Raw genomic sequence first — 15520 nt, forward strand, 5'->3', positions numbered from 1 at the left:
AGTGTACATTGTTAATTCTAGTAAAGGCTATCAAAAGTTGGAGTGTACATTATCATTGTTACCATTGTCCCATTTCTAGGAATTGGTCATAAAGAAATAATGATACACGTTGACAAAGGTGTGTGTACAGGAATGATTATCATAATCTGTGTGCATTACTGCAAATCTGGAGATAACCTAAGAATTATTAATGTAGATTGGTTGATTAAATTATGTTACAGCTACATAGAGGACTACCTTGCTTGCAAAGGGAGGAGATAGAAACAAAACAGATTACAAAACAATATAATATATGTAATATATAATGTATATATGTAGAAAGTGGTCTGTAAAGGTATACATCAATAGCCTAACAGTAATTGTCTCGGTGTATTTGAATTGTGGATGATTTGGCTTTTTTTTGTTTTTCTTTTTATACACCTTCTTGTGAGACAGCATAGTTTAGATAGGAGCCCTTTGGTTAGACAATCTAGGTTTGAATACTGACTCTTCCATTTACTGGCAGTATGACATTGTACAAGTTACTTCTCAGGGCCCCCATTACTGAGGCTTCAATAGGAGTAATAATAATAGAAACTACTTCTTGAGATTATTAAGTGAGATAATGAAAATTTATCACTTAGCAAACACTGCCTAATATAGTAAGGGTTTAATGAATTTTGGCTTCCATCATTATTATGATTTCTGCTTATATGTTTGAAATTTATTCTTATAAACATTTTTATTAATAGGTAAATCAATAAAGCTATTTCTCCCTTGGGAATATAACTACATAAGCAAATATTTTGAGTCTGGACAACCAGCTTTCTTTTCCCTATCTTATTCTTTCTTTTGAGAAAAACACATTTGGAAATCAATTCCTCCTTAGGTATGTCTGCAAATGAACAGTAGCCATATTTCCTGTGCCCCCACACTACTTAGCTCACTCCTGAAAGCTTATTAAAAGACTTGATAACAGAATGCTTCTTGGTAATCACTTGGCAGTTCTAGGTGGTGCTGTTGTACTAATCCCATTCTTTCTTACCTCCTTAAGTGAATACCTTGCTCCATCTTGTTATTCCACCTGACTTTCATTCATCCTGCCACTGGAGCATTACTATATTATATTGACAGCGTGTTATAGCTGTTAATAATTACTGAGAACTGACTATCTCTCACCTATTAACATATTATTTTTGTTATTTCATTTAATCCTTAACAAAAATCTCATGAAGTTTATAATACCCTCATTTTGAAATTGAGGAAAGAAACACAACAGGTTTAATTAGTTTATTTAAAGCGTACAGGGACTCAATCTTGGACTCCAAACAGCCAGAACAATCTTGCAAAAGAACAAGGTTGGAGGTCTTATGCTTTCTCATCTCAAAACATTTTACAAAGCTACAGTAATCAAAGCAGTATGGTTTTGGCATAAAGGCAGACATTTAGACCAATAGAAGATAATAAAGAACCCAGAAGTAAACCCTTGCATATATGGTCAAACAGTCATTGACAGGAATGCTAAGACCATGCAAGGGGAAAGAGCAGTCTTCAGTAAATGGTACTGGGAAAACTGGATATCCACATATGAAGCAACCCTTATCTTATACCGTATACAAAAATTAACTAAAAATGGATTAAAGACCTAACCATAAGACCCGAAACTATAAAAGTTTTAAAACGAACAGGAAAAATCTTTATGATATTGGATTTGACAATTATTTCTTGGATGTAATACCAAAAGCACAAGCAAAGAAAGCAAAAATAAACAAATGGGAATACTTCAAACTTAAACACTTCTGTGCATCAAAAGACACAATCAACAAAGTGAAAGGGCAACCTAAGAAGAGGGAGAAAACAGTTACAAATCTTTTATTTGATAAGGAATTAATATGCAAAATATATAAAGAACTACTGTTCAACAATAACAAATAGCCTGATTAGAATCTGGGCCAAGTACTTGAATGGACATTTCTCCAAAGATGATATACAAATGGCTAACAAGCAAATGAAAAAGTAATAGCACTAATCATTAGAGAAATGCAAGTCAAAGCCACAATGAGATAATACCTCACACCCACTAAGGTAGCTTCTCAAAAAAATATGAAATAGAAAGTGTTGGCAAGGATGTAGATAAATTAGAACCCTTGTGCCTTGGCAAGATTGCAAAACGGTGCAGCTGCTCTGAAAAAATTGTATGGCATTTCTCAAAAAATTAGAAAATAGAACTGTATGATTGAGCAATCCCACTTCTGTGTGTATATCCAAAAGTAGTAAAAGCAGGGTTTCAAAGAGATATTTGCATACCCATGTTCATCGCAGCATTATTCACAATAGCCAAGAGGTAGAAGCAATCCAAACGTCTAGCAGTCAATGAATGGATAAACAAACTGTGGTATATCCGTACAATGAAATATTATTCAGTGTTAAAAAGGAAGGAAATCCTGACACATGCTACAACACGGATAAACCTTGACATTATGCTAAGTGAAATGAGCCCATCACGAAAAGACAAATACTGTATTATTCTACTCATGTGAGGTATCCAAAGTAGTCAGCTTCATAGAAACAGAGTAGAATGGTGATTAGCAGGGACCAGGGGAGGAGAAGACAAGGAGTTTTTAATGGGTGTACAGTTTCAGTTTTGCAAGATAAAAAGTTCTGAAAATATACTTAACACTACTGAACCATACATTATATGTATTTTTGCAATTAAAAAGAAAAGAACAGATTGGGTTAAAAATTTAGCTATGTTCTATTTACTAATCCAAACATATAGACAAGGAAATATTTAAAGTAAAAGACAAATAAAAATATACCAGACCAAAACAAACAAACAAAACAGCAACACAATGAGATAGCACTTCACACACTCTATGATGGCTAGAATAAAAAATTCAGATAATAATAAGTGCTAGCAAGGATGTAGAGAAATCAGAGCATTCATATACTGCCAGCAAGAATGTTGCTTTGGAAGACAGGCTGGCATTCCCTCAAAAGGTTAATCATGGAATTATCATTTGATCCAGCAATTCCACTCCTTGGTATATGCGGAAATGGCCAAGAGAAATTTTTTTTATTTCTTAGTGTTGTGTGCACATGTCCATACAAAAGCCTGTACATGAATTGTTTATAGCAGCATTATTTATAATAGCCCAAAAGTAGAAGCAACCCAAATATTAATGAACTGATGAATGGGTAAACAAGTATGATGTATCCATATCTGGAATATTATTCAGCCATAAAAAGGAGTGAAATATTGATGCGTTGCTACAACATGGATGAACCCTTAAGGCATTATGGTGAGAGAAACCAAGAACAAAAGACAACATATTATATGATTTCACTTACATGAAATGACCATAATAAGGAAATATGTAGAGACAGAAAGTAGATTAGTAGTTCTTTAGGGTTGGGGGCATGGGGAAGTTCAGGAGGGTGATGCTAACGAGTGCAGCACTCTTTTCTGAAGGGATGAAAATATTCTAAAATGGATTTTGGTAATAGTTAACCTAACTCTCTGAATATACTAAAGCCACTGAATTGTACACTTTTTAAAAAAAAATTTGTTCATATATTTTACAGTGCACATGATGGGGGAGGGGCAGAGGGAAAGTGAGAGAAGGAGACTCCCTGCTGAGTACAGAGCCTGATACCAGGCCCAATCGCACAACCCTGAGATCATGACCTAAGCTGAAATCAAGAGTCAGATGCCCAACCAACTCAGCCGCCCAGGTGCCCATAATTTGTACACTTTTAATGGGTGAATTGAATGGTATATGAATTATATCTGTGTCAAATTCTGTTAATAAAAATTAAAGAATCCATTTATTTTAGCCAGTGGAGGTCACTGGTGACCATAATAACAGTTTTAATGAAATGATGTTGGTATAAGCCTAATTGGAATGGTTTTAAGTGAAAATGTAAGGGAAGGAATTGGAGACACCAAATGTTAGAAAACTCAAGGAGTTCTGATGCAGAAAATTAGAGTAGTATCTGGCAGAGGAAGAGGGACAGGAAATGTTTTTATTTTCTTAAAAGGAAGAGATAAGAGTATGTTTATAGATTTTAGAATACATCCAGTAGAAAGGGAAAGTTAATGATATGAGAGAGGTGGAAGAATTGCTAGAGTGACATCCTATGGAATAAGGTCTAGGAGCAAGTAGGGATACTGGGTTAGTATTGGTGTTTAAATAATTCACCTGTGGGGTGCCTGGCTGGCTCAGTAGAGCACGTGACTCTTGATCTCAGGGTTGTGAGATCAAGCCCCACATTGGACATAGAGCTTACTTAAAAAAAAAAAGTTTCATAAGCAGTTCAACTATGGTAATGTAGGAAGAGAAATTATTTATGTTGGTAAAGATGCTGATGGGTAGGTAAATGTAGTGATAGATGTCTCTGCTGGTTCTGTTTTCTCAGTGAAATGTTATAAGCTAAGAATAAAGATGGGTAAGGATTATTAGACATTTGTATATAAAAAGAGAAAGTATGAAAAAGTCACTGAGGAGGGTGAGACTGTGTATAGTGGGATTGCCAGGCAGTCTTTAAGGGCCTGTTGAAGTATGAGGTCATAATTTTACGCTGAGACCAGTCCACTTGGATGGGGCCAATTCTCCCACCACTTTAAAACTGTACTGAGGCAAATAGGGAGTGTGCAGAGAGTTGAATTTACCCAGAATAGTTTTGCTGAGCAAGTGAGACAAAGCAAGAGAAGAGCAAGGAAGTAGACATAAGGATTGATCATGGATCAAGGTGGTTAAATATTTGAAAGAGTATATCAAGAGGAATGAGTGAAGAAGTGATAGGCAATGGCATGGAGGTCTCAGTATGGTCAAATGATTACATATGGGCTCTAGGTGGAAAGATAGGAAGTGGCAGTTGTGGGAAGGATAGAGCGTGAATTGAGATTACATAGTGATAGCAATTACTGATAATGGCAAGGTCTAAGGTATGATCATAAGAGTGAGCACCATAGGTAGGATGGAAACAAGATCATTGGGGAAGAGGTGGTCAAGAAACCGAAAGTCCAGGATGTTTGAAAGATAATTAATGACCCAGGTTTGGCTAAATGACAACAATGATGGGTAATAGGAGACGTAATCTAATGACTTGTTTACGTCAGTAAGTAAAGGAAATCAGAGTAATGTTGAACTGAATTCTTTTTCATGAAAGACCGTAACCTCTTTCAATAATATCTCTGTCAGACACTGGATGCAATTCTTGTATCCTCATGTTCTTAGTATTTTCCCAACTGTGGCTCAGAGGTCTGTGCTGGTCACTGCTCTCCTTGCATTCCTAGTCTCTGTATGTTCTACTCTTAGAGTATTCATGATGAAGAGAATCAAACTCAGTGTTATTAGGTGAAAAGCATCAGAAAAGAAAAATCTGTGATAGCCTTCAGGATAATAGTAATGGAATTTTTAACTTGAAAATTACTTGTGAATAGACTTCACAGTCTTTATAGTCACATGCAAATTATATGCTAATATAACTTTAGCTCAGCAAACCATTTTACACAATTAGTTGAGACATTTGATATTGTGCCTACTGCCCTATAAGTATATCTCACTATTTGTCATAAATGAATACTTGAAATATATGTGTAAATAGAATTTTGGTTATACAAATCATATTTTCTCAATGATTTGCATAATAATATCAAAAGTGCTTCATCTTCACTTTAAATTAATCCTAATTGGGATTGATAACAGTTTTTCTTCCTAAGTATTTCTATCAAGTAGTTAAATCAATATTAAAATGCACCAGAAGTTCTTATTTTCAAAAACCCAGCAATTAATCATTTTAATGAGAGAAATCAGTCTTAAAAAGAAAAAAGTCATTCTTGAGCCATGTAATTTCAAGTCAGAAAGGACAAGAGAGATTATTAATGCAACTCTATCACATGAAAAAATTTTGAGCCCCAGAACAGAAAAATTAGATACTTTGCCTCATTATCACACATTTAGCTATAGTTGCTGATACAGGTAGACCAGGAACCCAGATCTTGAGCATACTATCCGCTGTGTTATACTGGTATCTCATTTAGATATTATAAATCTACATTTTTCCATCTTGAATTGTCTTTATATGTCATGTATCAAGTTAATACAAGTGAGACCTATTTGTGAAGGTCTCATAGGTGTGACTATAAGAAAAAGATCTTCCTAAAACTATACACCTGAATACTTTGTGTTAAATGGAGTCATGTTCAAACCTCCTCACAGCCGCATTAGTGTATTTGAACCCACAGACTTTTCATTGAATCTGGATCTCACTCTGAGGCTTTATCTTAGTTTAGCTGAAAAAGCAGACAAGTTAAAGTTTTAGAAAACGTTTTAGGTGCCTCTTGTGTCACTTAATTGTTGTCCAGCTTTAAACAAATCACTTAAGTCTCCAAAGGGTCTTAATTTTCTCTACCATAAAATGGAGCTAATGACTCTATTTACCTGACAAGGCTGTTGTAATGACCAAATGTGACAGAGATGCAAAACGTTTTTGAGTATTTACTATGTCAGACACTTTACCAATAGATAAAATCAAGTTCTATTACAAAAAATACCCAAGAGTTCATTATCTATGAGTAAATGTTTCACTTATCAAATAGTTATTTCATATATATAATTTTATTTTTATAATTAAATTTTCACAAATAAAATCTCGTCTTTGTTACCCAAGCTTTTTTGTTGTTGTTACATTTACATTTATTCTTTGATCACACTGAGACTTTTTAAAAAGTATTCCTTTGTTCATTGAGAAACTACAAGGTCATTAACTGGTATATATTATCTGCTTGATTTCTTTTCTAGACATACTGCGTCTGTAGCTACACCTAGATATGCTATAGCAGATTTTTATAATTTTTTTTTAAGATTTATTTATTTATTTGAGAGAGAGAGAGCACTAGCGTGGGGAACACAAAGGGAGAGGGACAAGCAGACTGTGCTGAGTGTGGAGCCCAGTGCGGGCCTCAATCCCATGACCCTGAGATCATGACCTGAGCTAAAATCAAGAGTCCGAAGCTCAATGGGCTGAGCCACCCAAGCGCCCCCTTTTTTTTTAATCTTTCTTAATGAGACTGATAAAATTACTTTTCACAGAAAAACCAATGCCATTTGTGGATAGAAATTGAAGCTCTCTAATGTAAATGCCAATAAACCTCCTGCTGAAAATTGTGTGTGGGAGATACTGATAACTACAAAAGTCTCATTTCTTTCTGTCAGTTTTTAAAACATGTTGAACTTTGCCATCAAAATATAAATTTAGGGGTGCCTGGGTAGTTCAGTCAGTTAAGCCTCTGACTCTTGATCTCAGCTCAAGTCTTGATCTCAGGGTCGTGAGTCCAAGCCCTGCACTGGGCTTCATGTTGGGTGTGGAGCCTACTTAAAAAAAATATATATGTATAAATATACATTTTGTGTCATTGGACCCCTTTTCCCCATGTTTAACATTAATATAAAGAAATCAATTACTGTCAGAAGACATGGTAATATAAGCAGACATGGAACAATTTTTTGACTGAAAAATATTTTAAATACTTGATATTTTTAAAGGTAAAAATTAAAGTCCTAATAATCGTTTTTATATTCTTTGTACTGTTATAGTTTTAAAGACAAATTGTGGAATCTCAAGTTAGATCATTTTACTATAAAAGTTGTTTAAAATTTAAAAAATCAAGGTAGAATAGTATACATGATTTGAAATGTGCTGCCTTTGGGACATGTTTTAAATACTTTGATGACCTAACCTTTGTTAATTAATTGCTTGGAAACAATGAGGAGGACAGGGTCATATTCGTAACTAGATTTTCTTCTGCCAACTCCTGATTTATAAGTTACTATACTTGCTAAACAGCAACAAAAAAAGACGATAGCCTCAAAATTAAAGGGGTTTAATTTTTTAAAAAATTTAGGTGACAACAGAGGATATTTTTATCAGTAAAAAATATTTTTATCAGTATTGCTGGTAGGAACTGTATCTCATGGAGATTAACAATACTTAGTAGTAGTGTAATATCAATACCATATAAACTAGTTCAGTTTTAAATGCTGTAATCCCATGTATCATAAATGAATCCCATGTTCAGCCATAGCACCAGGTTGTGTTTATCAAGAATATTAAATTCAGTCAGTGTTAAACCAGATGTTCTTCACAGTAACTAAATTTTTTAGGTGTTTCATAACACTTGTAAAAAAAATTTTTAAAGTAAACTCTCCACCTAACGTGAGGCTTGAACTCACGACCCCAAGATCACAAGTCTCATGCTGTACCAACTGAGCCTGCCAGGCTCCCCATTTTTGTGAAATATTTTAAAATAGTGCCATTAATACTAATATTCATGTGAGAGGTAATTCATCTTCTTGAATTCATACATTTATTTTATTTTCATCTTAAAAACAAAGTGGAAATTATACTCACTTGTCTTCATAGGCCTTAAAAGATCACATTTTTTAATTACTATTAACTATTAGTTTATTCTAGGAAAATTAAAACTTTTCTGGAAGATGAGCTTAGGTGATTGAGACATTGATTCAGGTGTACTTGGCATAGCAGTTCATTAACTATGTGTTAATTATCTATGATTACTCCTGAAAAGCTATAGTGGCTTCATCTTCTAGGTTGTTTCATTAAATCATTAATTTTCTTGGAGGTAACTAAGCTTGACATAATTAAGCCATCTCAGTCTCTACAGATTTTTATCTTCCCATGATGTCAAGAACACTGAGCTAGTTAATATAAGGCATTGTAACTTATTCCCTGGGTGTATTGACTACATATTTTTAAATTATTTATACTATTTTGGTTCATTTTATATTATATTTAAGTAATGTCATGAATTTCCTTAATGTTATAGGTTAGATTTTGAATTTCCTGTGTAATAAGCCCATTTATGTATTTGAACCATTTCTTACCAACAGTTCTTTGACCCATGGCTACAGAAAGCTGCTTCAGTTTATCCAGAACATCATATATGAGGAAGGATTTGATGGATCCAGTCCCCAGGTATTGAGTGTCTTTTTTTAAAAAAACCTTTATAATCATGTATGTAATATTGTTTTTAAACTCTCCAGAGGTAAACCCAGAGGTTTTAGAATAATCGACAGTAAACAAGCTGTTCCCAAGCACAGAAGATGTAAATAAGCAGAGCACAGGCAGCCTTAGTTTAATTGTGAATGTGTATTTAAAGTTTTAGCTAAGTTCTCCGTGGAAGCACAGAAGATGTATACATACATGGTCGACATAAATAATTTTTAAATACATATTTGTAGCACCTGGGATTAATAAACAGCCACGTTTTGAAAATTACTCCTAAATCTGCAAGACTTACACTTTCTTATCTAAATTTTTTATATTTGTTTTAGTCCTTAATTGAATTACCTTATGAGTAAAAATTAGTTATTTTAAGATTTTATTTCTTATAACATCACACTTTGAGTTGTCTCATTGAATAAAAATTTTTTATTTGCTATCTTAAAATATTTTATAACTTAATTATTTCTCTGTAGCTCTGTTTTTAAAAGCGGAAGTTTTTAAATTCCCACTATTAAAGATTCCAAATTCCTACTATTAAAGATGTTCCGGTTAGTTTAACTTAAACAAAATGAGAGGAATTTTATTTCTAGATATCATGCCTTTCAGAAATCTTTCTCAGTGATTTTAATTGCTATAGCTGCTAAGATTTTCAGTTCATTATTATTACTTTAGCAGAATTATTTCCAGAGCACCATTATTTTTATTGAAGAAAGCAAAGAATCCAAGTCCATTTTTTTGCGTTATCAACTGCATTTGTTCTTAATCCATAAATTTTAAGTATTCTTGTAAACTTTACTGCTGCACTTAATGTTTTTTTTTCCAAAGCAAGATAATTTTTAAATTTGTTTTGATCATCAGTTTAATAGCAAGTTGAAAATACGTATGTGTGTGGTGAAGCGTACACATTTATTTATAGATGGCTCTTCATGTATGTTGCAGTTTTTGTGATGGACCTTGGTTTTTATTACAATTTTATTTTGTTCATTGTTACTCCATTTTTGGTCCTAGCTAAGATTTATGGGCACTGTGTTCTCCCTTTGGTGGCATTGCCCGTCTGGAGAGGTAAATTGGTCCCTGACAGACACCTCTCCCCACTCGCTGTGGTTACTATGGAAACAGGCATGTCATAACAGTTCCTATGATACAGTGTGCAGAGCTGCTGTTCTTGCAGAATGATGACACATCTTCGAAGAGCAAGAAATTTTATAAAATTCAAAACAAAGGCAACAGCAAAATGATATACACATACTTGCATATATATATATATATGTATATATACACATATATGTACACACATGTACACTCATCCATCCAAAGGACCCTTGAGCAGTAAGCTATTATTGGAATGGAATGAAGTGTTTGTTTTCTTAGTTATTTATCTGAGTATGAAAAACACCACCATTTTCAATAAATAGTATTTTATTTCACGAAAATTGATAAGCAACAAACCGAACTGGTTTGTCTCTCTGAACCAGAGGTTCCACAACTATTGACTTTCATAAAGATTAAACAGAGTTGAGGTAGATATTTATATGGTGTAATACCAAGAATGCTGAAAAAATTTACAATATGCCAGTAAGTTATTATAAAATATATTTCTGATTTTATTGGAACAAAAGCATAAATTGTATGTTGTGTTTTTATGTTAATAAATTTTCATACTGTTATATTACAGAATGTATCATTTGCTAAATTACCTCATCTATACATCTGTCTCAGAAACTTCAGTTGAGTTCAAGAAGCCACAAAAATGCATCTGTGAAGCCCTACTTCAAAAAATATTATTCCTGAGTCAAAATAATGTTCTGATACTGAAATAAATCCTCCTTTAAAAAAAAAAGATTTTTTATTTATTCATTTGAGTGAGAGAGACAGAGAGACAGAGAGCACAAGCTGGGGGAGCAGCAGGGACAGGAGAGGGAGAAGCAGACTCTCTGCTGAGCTAAGAGCCTGATGCGGGGCTCAGTCCCAGGACTCTGGGATCATGACCTGAGCCAATGGCAGACACTTAACCAACTGAGCCACCCAGGCGCCCAAATCCTTCTTTTTAAAAGGAAGTTTTCATCTTATTTTCTCTATCACTACATTTTCAAATAAACTTATATTTGCAAATTCCTTAATTTAGTTTATTTGAAGTAGGCTATACAGAACTGAGTATTATATACTATTATATAATTACCTTGGTAGTAAGTAAAGTAGTATAGCTCATCTGTAAAGATATTTGGAATGGAGACATTTGCAAATTGCTGTCATAATTTCATTTAAGTTATGATTTTTAAATATCTAAGAAATGTGCAATAAAAATGAAATTTGAACATTGATTTTACTTAGAATACCAGATTAAATATTTTAGATGTTCTCATAGGAATACATTTAACTGTTTATTGTTCAGCTTTCCACAAAAGGTTATTTTATAAATTCTATTGTGCCTCACGATGTTCCCCATTATTATATGGCATAACAAAGGAATTATATGTCCAAAACAGCACAGGAAATTTGTAACTCGGCCTTTGTTTTTGCAATTACTGTCATTTTTTTAAAAATATGAATGTATTCCCTATGTTGAAGTATTATGCTCAATTATATATTCTAATGTGCTGAGTACCTGCCTCACTTAAATATCTTATTCTTCATTCTTTGGCTTAATATTTTCATTTTATTTTCAGATGTATCAGTATATCTGTCAAAGTCGCTAAACCTCTGTGGTTCTTCTGCTTCTGCACCTGACAGCATTTTTGTTATAAACTTCTGGCAGATGCTCTTTGGTACAATAGTTGGTAACGGTGACTGGGTTAAAATATACAGCTGACCTTTAGTTTCTGAAATGTTGACGAAGGAAGACACATAATGCTGCTCTCCTTCCACCTTCAGGTTTTGTTCTAATACCTAGAATTTGGGGAAAGATTTCTCTCTCTCTTTTTCCAGATTGCTCTTTCTGCTGAGAATCTAATTTAAGCCACAGTTCATGAGGAAACAAGTTTAGGAATGACAAAATGAAACTTAATCTTGCCATTTTACTTAAATTCTGAGTCTCTAAGTAATACAGTGTAAAGGATAACCTATCAGTTCACAGATACATGAATTCATCAAAAACTTATTTAAACTTCTAAAATGTGCTGTGATACATATTATTACTTCATTTCATTCAAGTAATGCAGAAATTAAAAAAGAAAACAATTTTTATGGACTGCCAAGGATCATAATATATATCTTAAGGTGATTGCCTATCATAAACTTAATACAACCAGAAAAGAAAATTAGACCAGCTGCCTTGATAGTATTCCAGGTCCTTGGAGTTAGGAAGGTTTTTTTAGATGTGCTTAAACCAAATTCCTTTTTCTGTAATCTCATTTTAATAGTTTTATGCAACCCATTTTGTCCCTTTATATATTTGAAGGATTATATGGGTTCATAGAACAATGTTCTATCCTTTTTATTATAGAGATGAGAAAATGAATGCATAAGTAGTGTATGGGTCTTGCCCAGAATCACAGCTTCTTAGTTCAGACTGTGAACATCTGTCTTACCCATTTTACTAATTGTCCCCTTTTGTTTTTCCTCTTCTAACATTTCAGTGTTTCATTCATTTTCCTACTTTCCTTTGTTGATGAATTCTGAAAAATACACAACCTCAACTTTCATTCTGTAATATCAGGGAGACAATAGTTGGTTAATTAATTATATTACTTAAATAAATTTTATTTTAGTATAGTAATAACAAATGATATATTATAGGATCTGGCTTCATCAGAAATCACACTCAAAAATGGCACATGTTCCAAATTTTTGCTTTAAGAGAGAAAACTTACTTTCCCCATTAGAATTGTAATAATAATTTTTCAATTATTTCCATGCGCCAGGTTTTGCTAATGTCTCCTCCTTCACCCAGAAATTTTGCCAGATTGCTAGGGAAAGCATTTATAAAACATTTGTTCAATTAGAATAACCCAAACAGTAAAATTTGTTATAAATACATCTCTGGCAAACACTTATTGGTAATCATCTTAGATTTTACTTAATGGTTTTTAAATGTTCTTTCCCAGGAAATATTAGTCACTATTATGACCTTAATATCAATAGTCTTGACTTCTAAATGTTCACTTGTTCAATTTTATGAAAAGCGTTGAACTTAAATTATTTTGTAAAAATGGCTTCAAGAAGAATAAATAAAGGCATATATAGAGTGTAAAACCAAAACACACATTTTTAAACTTCTTTCAAACAAAGTATCAGGTGTTGGACACTGTAGCATTAAATGAGAAATATTGAGCAAATTATTGTTTGTTGAAAGACTTGTAGAATTTCGTAATACTTTTTGTAAGCACTGTGGTTTAGATATTCTTTATTGCAACTGATTTTTGTATGTTATTTCAGGTGCCTCAAACATAATCTTTACAGTAGTCACTGTTAAAATGTAGAAACTTGAGGCTTTTGATACTCTTCAAATTTTCCAAAAGTAAGAAAAAGATCAGCTCTTTTTTTTTGCACTCTTGTAATAATGAAGACCCTTTATATTGCATTATACTAACTACACATAAAGGTTTTTACCACCTCTACTGACATTATCTCCCTAATCTTTTATAAATTTAAAAACTGGCAAAAAGAAGTGAAAGAGGTATCCTATTGGTTAACAAAACCTAATGTGTTTACCTCCCTCCCACTTTCCTTTAGAAAAAACAGAAAAACATTTTAAGAATAGGAATCCAGAGTCTTGGTTCACCTTTGTGGGGAGATGACATTTGCTGTACAGAAAACTGTGACAACAGCCACAGCCTTACGAAGTTCCTGTATGTTCTCCGTGGTCTTCTGCGAACCTCTCTTTCAGCCTGTATCATCACAATGCCCACACATCTTATCCAGGTATGAATCTTTCCAAAAGTTCTTTCCCCTAACTAGTGCGACATAATGAAGAGCAATATATAAATGCTTTATGAGTCTGAGTCTGATAAGTTATTTTCATGTGCCATTTAAATAAAACAGAGGAAAATGTCTTTTATTTTAAATAAAATTAAATTAAATTAATTGTTAAATTGTGTATTTGTGGTGTTTGTATACAGTGAATATATGGTAAGTTCATTTTAATAATGTTATTATTTTTTTATTTCTTATAAACATATAATATCATTTTAACATGAGGTGATTTTTACTGATATCTTTTCATTAATCATAAAGCTGATCTGAACATGGATCTTGAAAAAATACTTGTACACCTATATTCTTAGCAGCATTATTTATAATACCTAAAATGTAGAAGCAATCTGAGTATCCGTTAACAGATGAATTGATAAGCAAGATGTGGCCTATATTGCAATGGAATATTATTCAACCTTGAAAAGGAAGGAAACTCTGAAATATGCGGCAACACTGATGAATCTTGAGGACATTATCCTAAGTGAAAAAAGTCAGTCACAAAAAGACAAATACTGTGAGCCCATTTACATGAGGTACTTAAAAGTATTAAAAATCATAGAGACCTACGGTAGTATGGTGGTTGCCAGGGTCTGGGGGGAAGAGGGAATGGCAAGTTATTATTTAATAGGTACAGAGTTTCAATTTAACAAAATGAAAACAGGTCTGGAAATTGTTAGTGGTGATGGTAGCACAACATTATGAATGTATTTAATATCACTGAACTTCACACTTAAAAATGGTTAAAATGGTAAATTTTATGTTACGTATCTCCATGTTCAAAATTTTGAAGGAAAAAGGAAAGAGAAAAAGTTGATCTCAATAGGACAAGTCCCCTCTTCCCTTGCTGTTTCTATGTATAAACCTCCTGAAGCTCCACTCTCAGGAAAAGAGGTCAGTCCTCCCCAGATAGAAAAAGAGGGATCTTCACAAGATTTTCTTCAATGGCTCAGAAAAGTCCTTTTATTTAGAATGTTCAAGAGGCTGGGGTGCCTATCTGGCTCAGTCAGAAGAGCTTGCAACTCTTAATCTCAGGATCATGAGTTCAAAGCTCACATTGGATGTAGAGATTACTTAAATAAATAAAACTTTAAACAAAAATTTATTTTATCTTTTTTTATTTCATTTTTTTCCCTTGAGAGAGAGAGTGGGGGAGGGGTATGGAGGGTGCAGGGGCCGAGGGAGAGGGACAGAGAGAATCCTAAGCAGATTCCACGCTCAGCACGGAGCCCAACGCAGGGCTCAGTCTCATGACCCTAAGACTATGACCCAAGCCAAAATCAAGAGTTGGACGCTCAACCCACTGAGCCACCCAGGTGCCTCCCCCAAAAACAATTTTTTTTTAAAAAGAGTGTTTAAGAGGCAAGTTGGGGACAATTGTCATCATTATTATTATTGTACAGGTAGTAGAGAAACTAGAATTACATTATATATTTTCCCATGGTATTATCATATATATATTTCTATAACAAATGTACAATACTAGAAATAGTAAAAAATTGTCTGCAGTGAATAGAATGTGAAAGTCAAAATAAGCAAAATCACCGAAATCATTTTTTCTAATGTACAGACTAAAACACCATGGGAGGGAGGGATGGGGTGG

The 15520-nt window shown here is 33.4% G+C and overlaps 1 protein-coding gene across 3 annotated transcripts in view; it reads left to right on the forward strand.

The window, feature by feature from the left end:
* The window catches only part of ELP4 (elongator acetyltransferase complex subunit 4), a 240061-nt gene that overhangs the window by 77922 nt on the left and 146619 nt on the right, over positions 1-15520 (forward strand). For all 3 annotated transcript variants that reach the window (XM_045808560.2, XM_045808561.2, XM_087855385.1), the window contains 2 exons: positions 8895-8979; positions 13681-13869. In XM_045808560.2, coding sequence (XP_045664516.2) covers positions 8895-8979; positions 13681-13869 — 274 coding nt within the window. The remainder of the gene's footprint in view (positions 1-8894; positions 8980-13680; positions 13870-15520) is intronic.

This window comes from Ursus americanus, chromosome 24 (assembly GCF_024610735.1).
Source record: "Ursus americanus isolate L20-20 chromosome 24, mUrsAme1.1.p, whole genome shotgun sequence".
NCBI lineage: Eukaryota > Metazoa > Chordata > Mammalia > Carnivora > Ursidae > Ursus > Ursus americanus.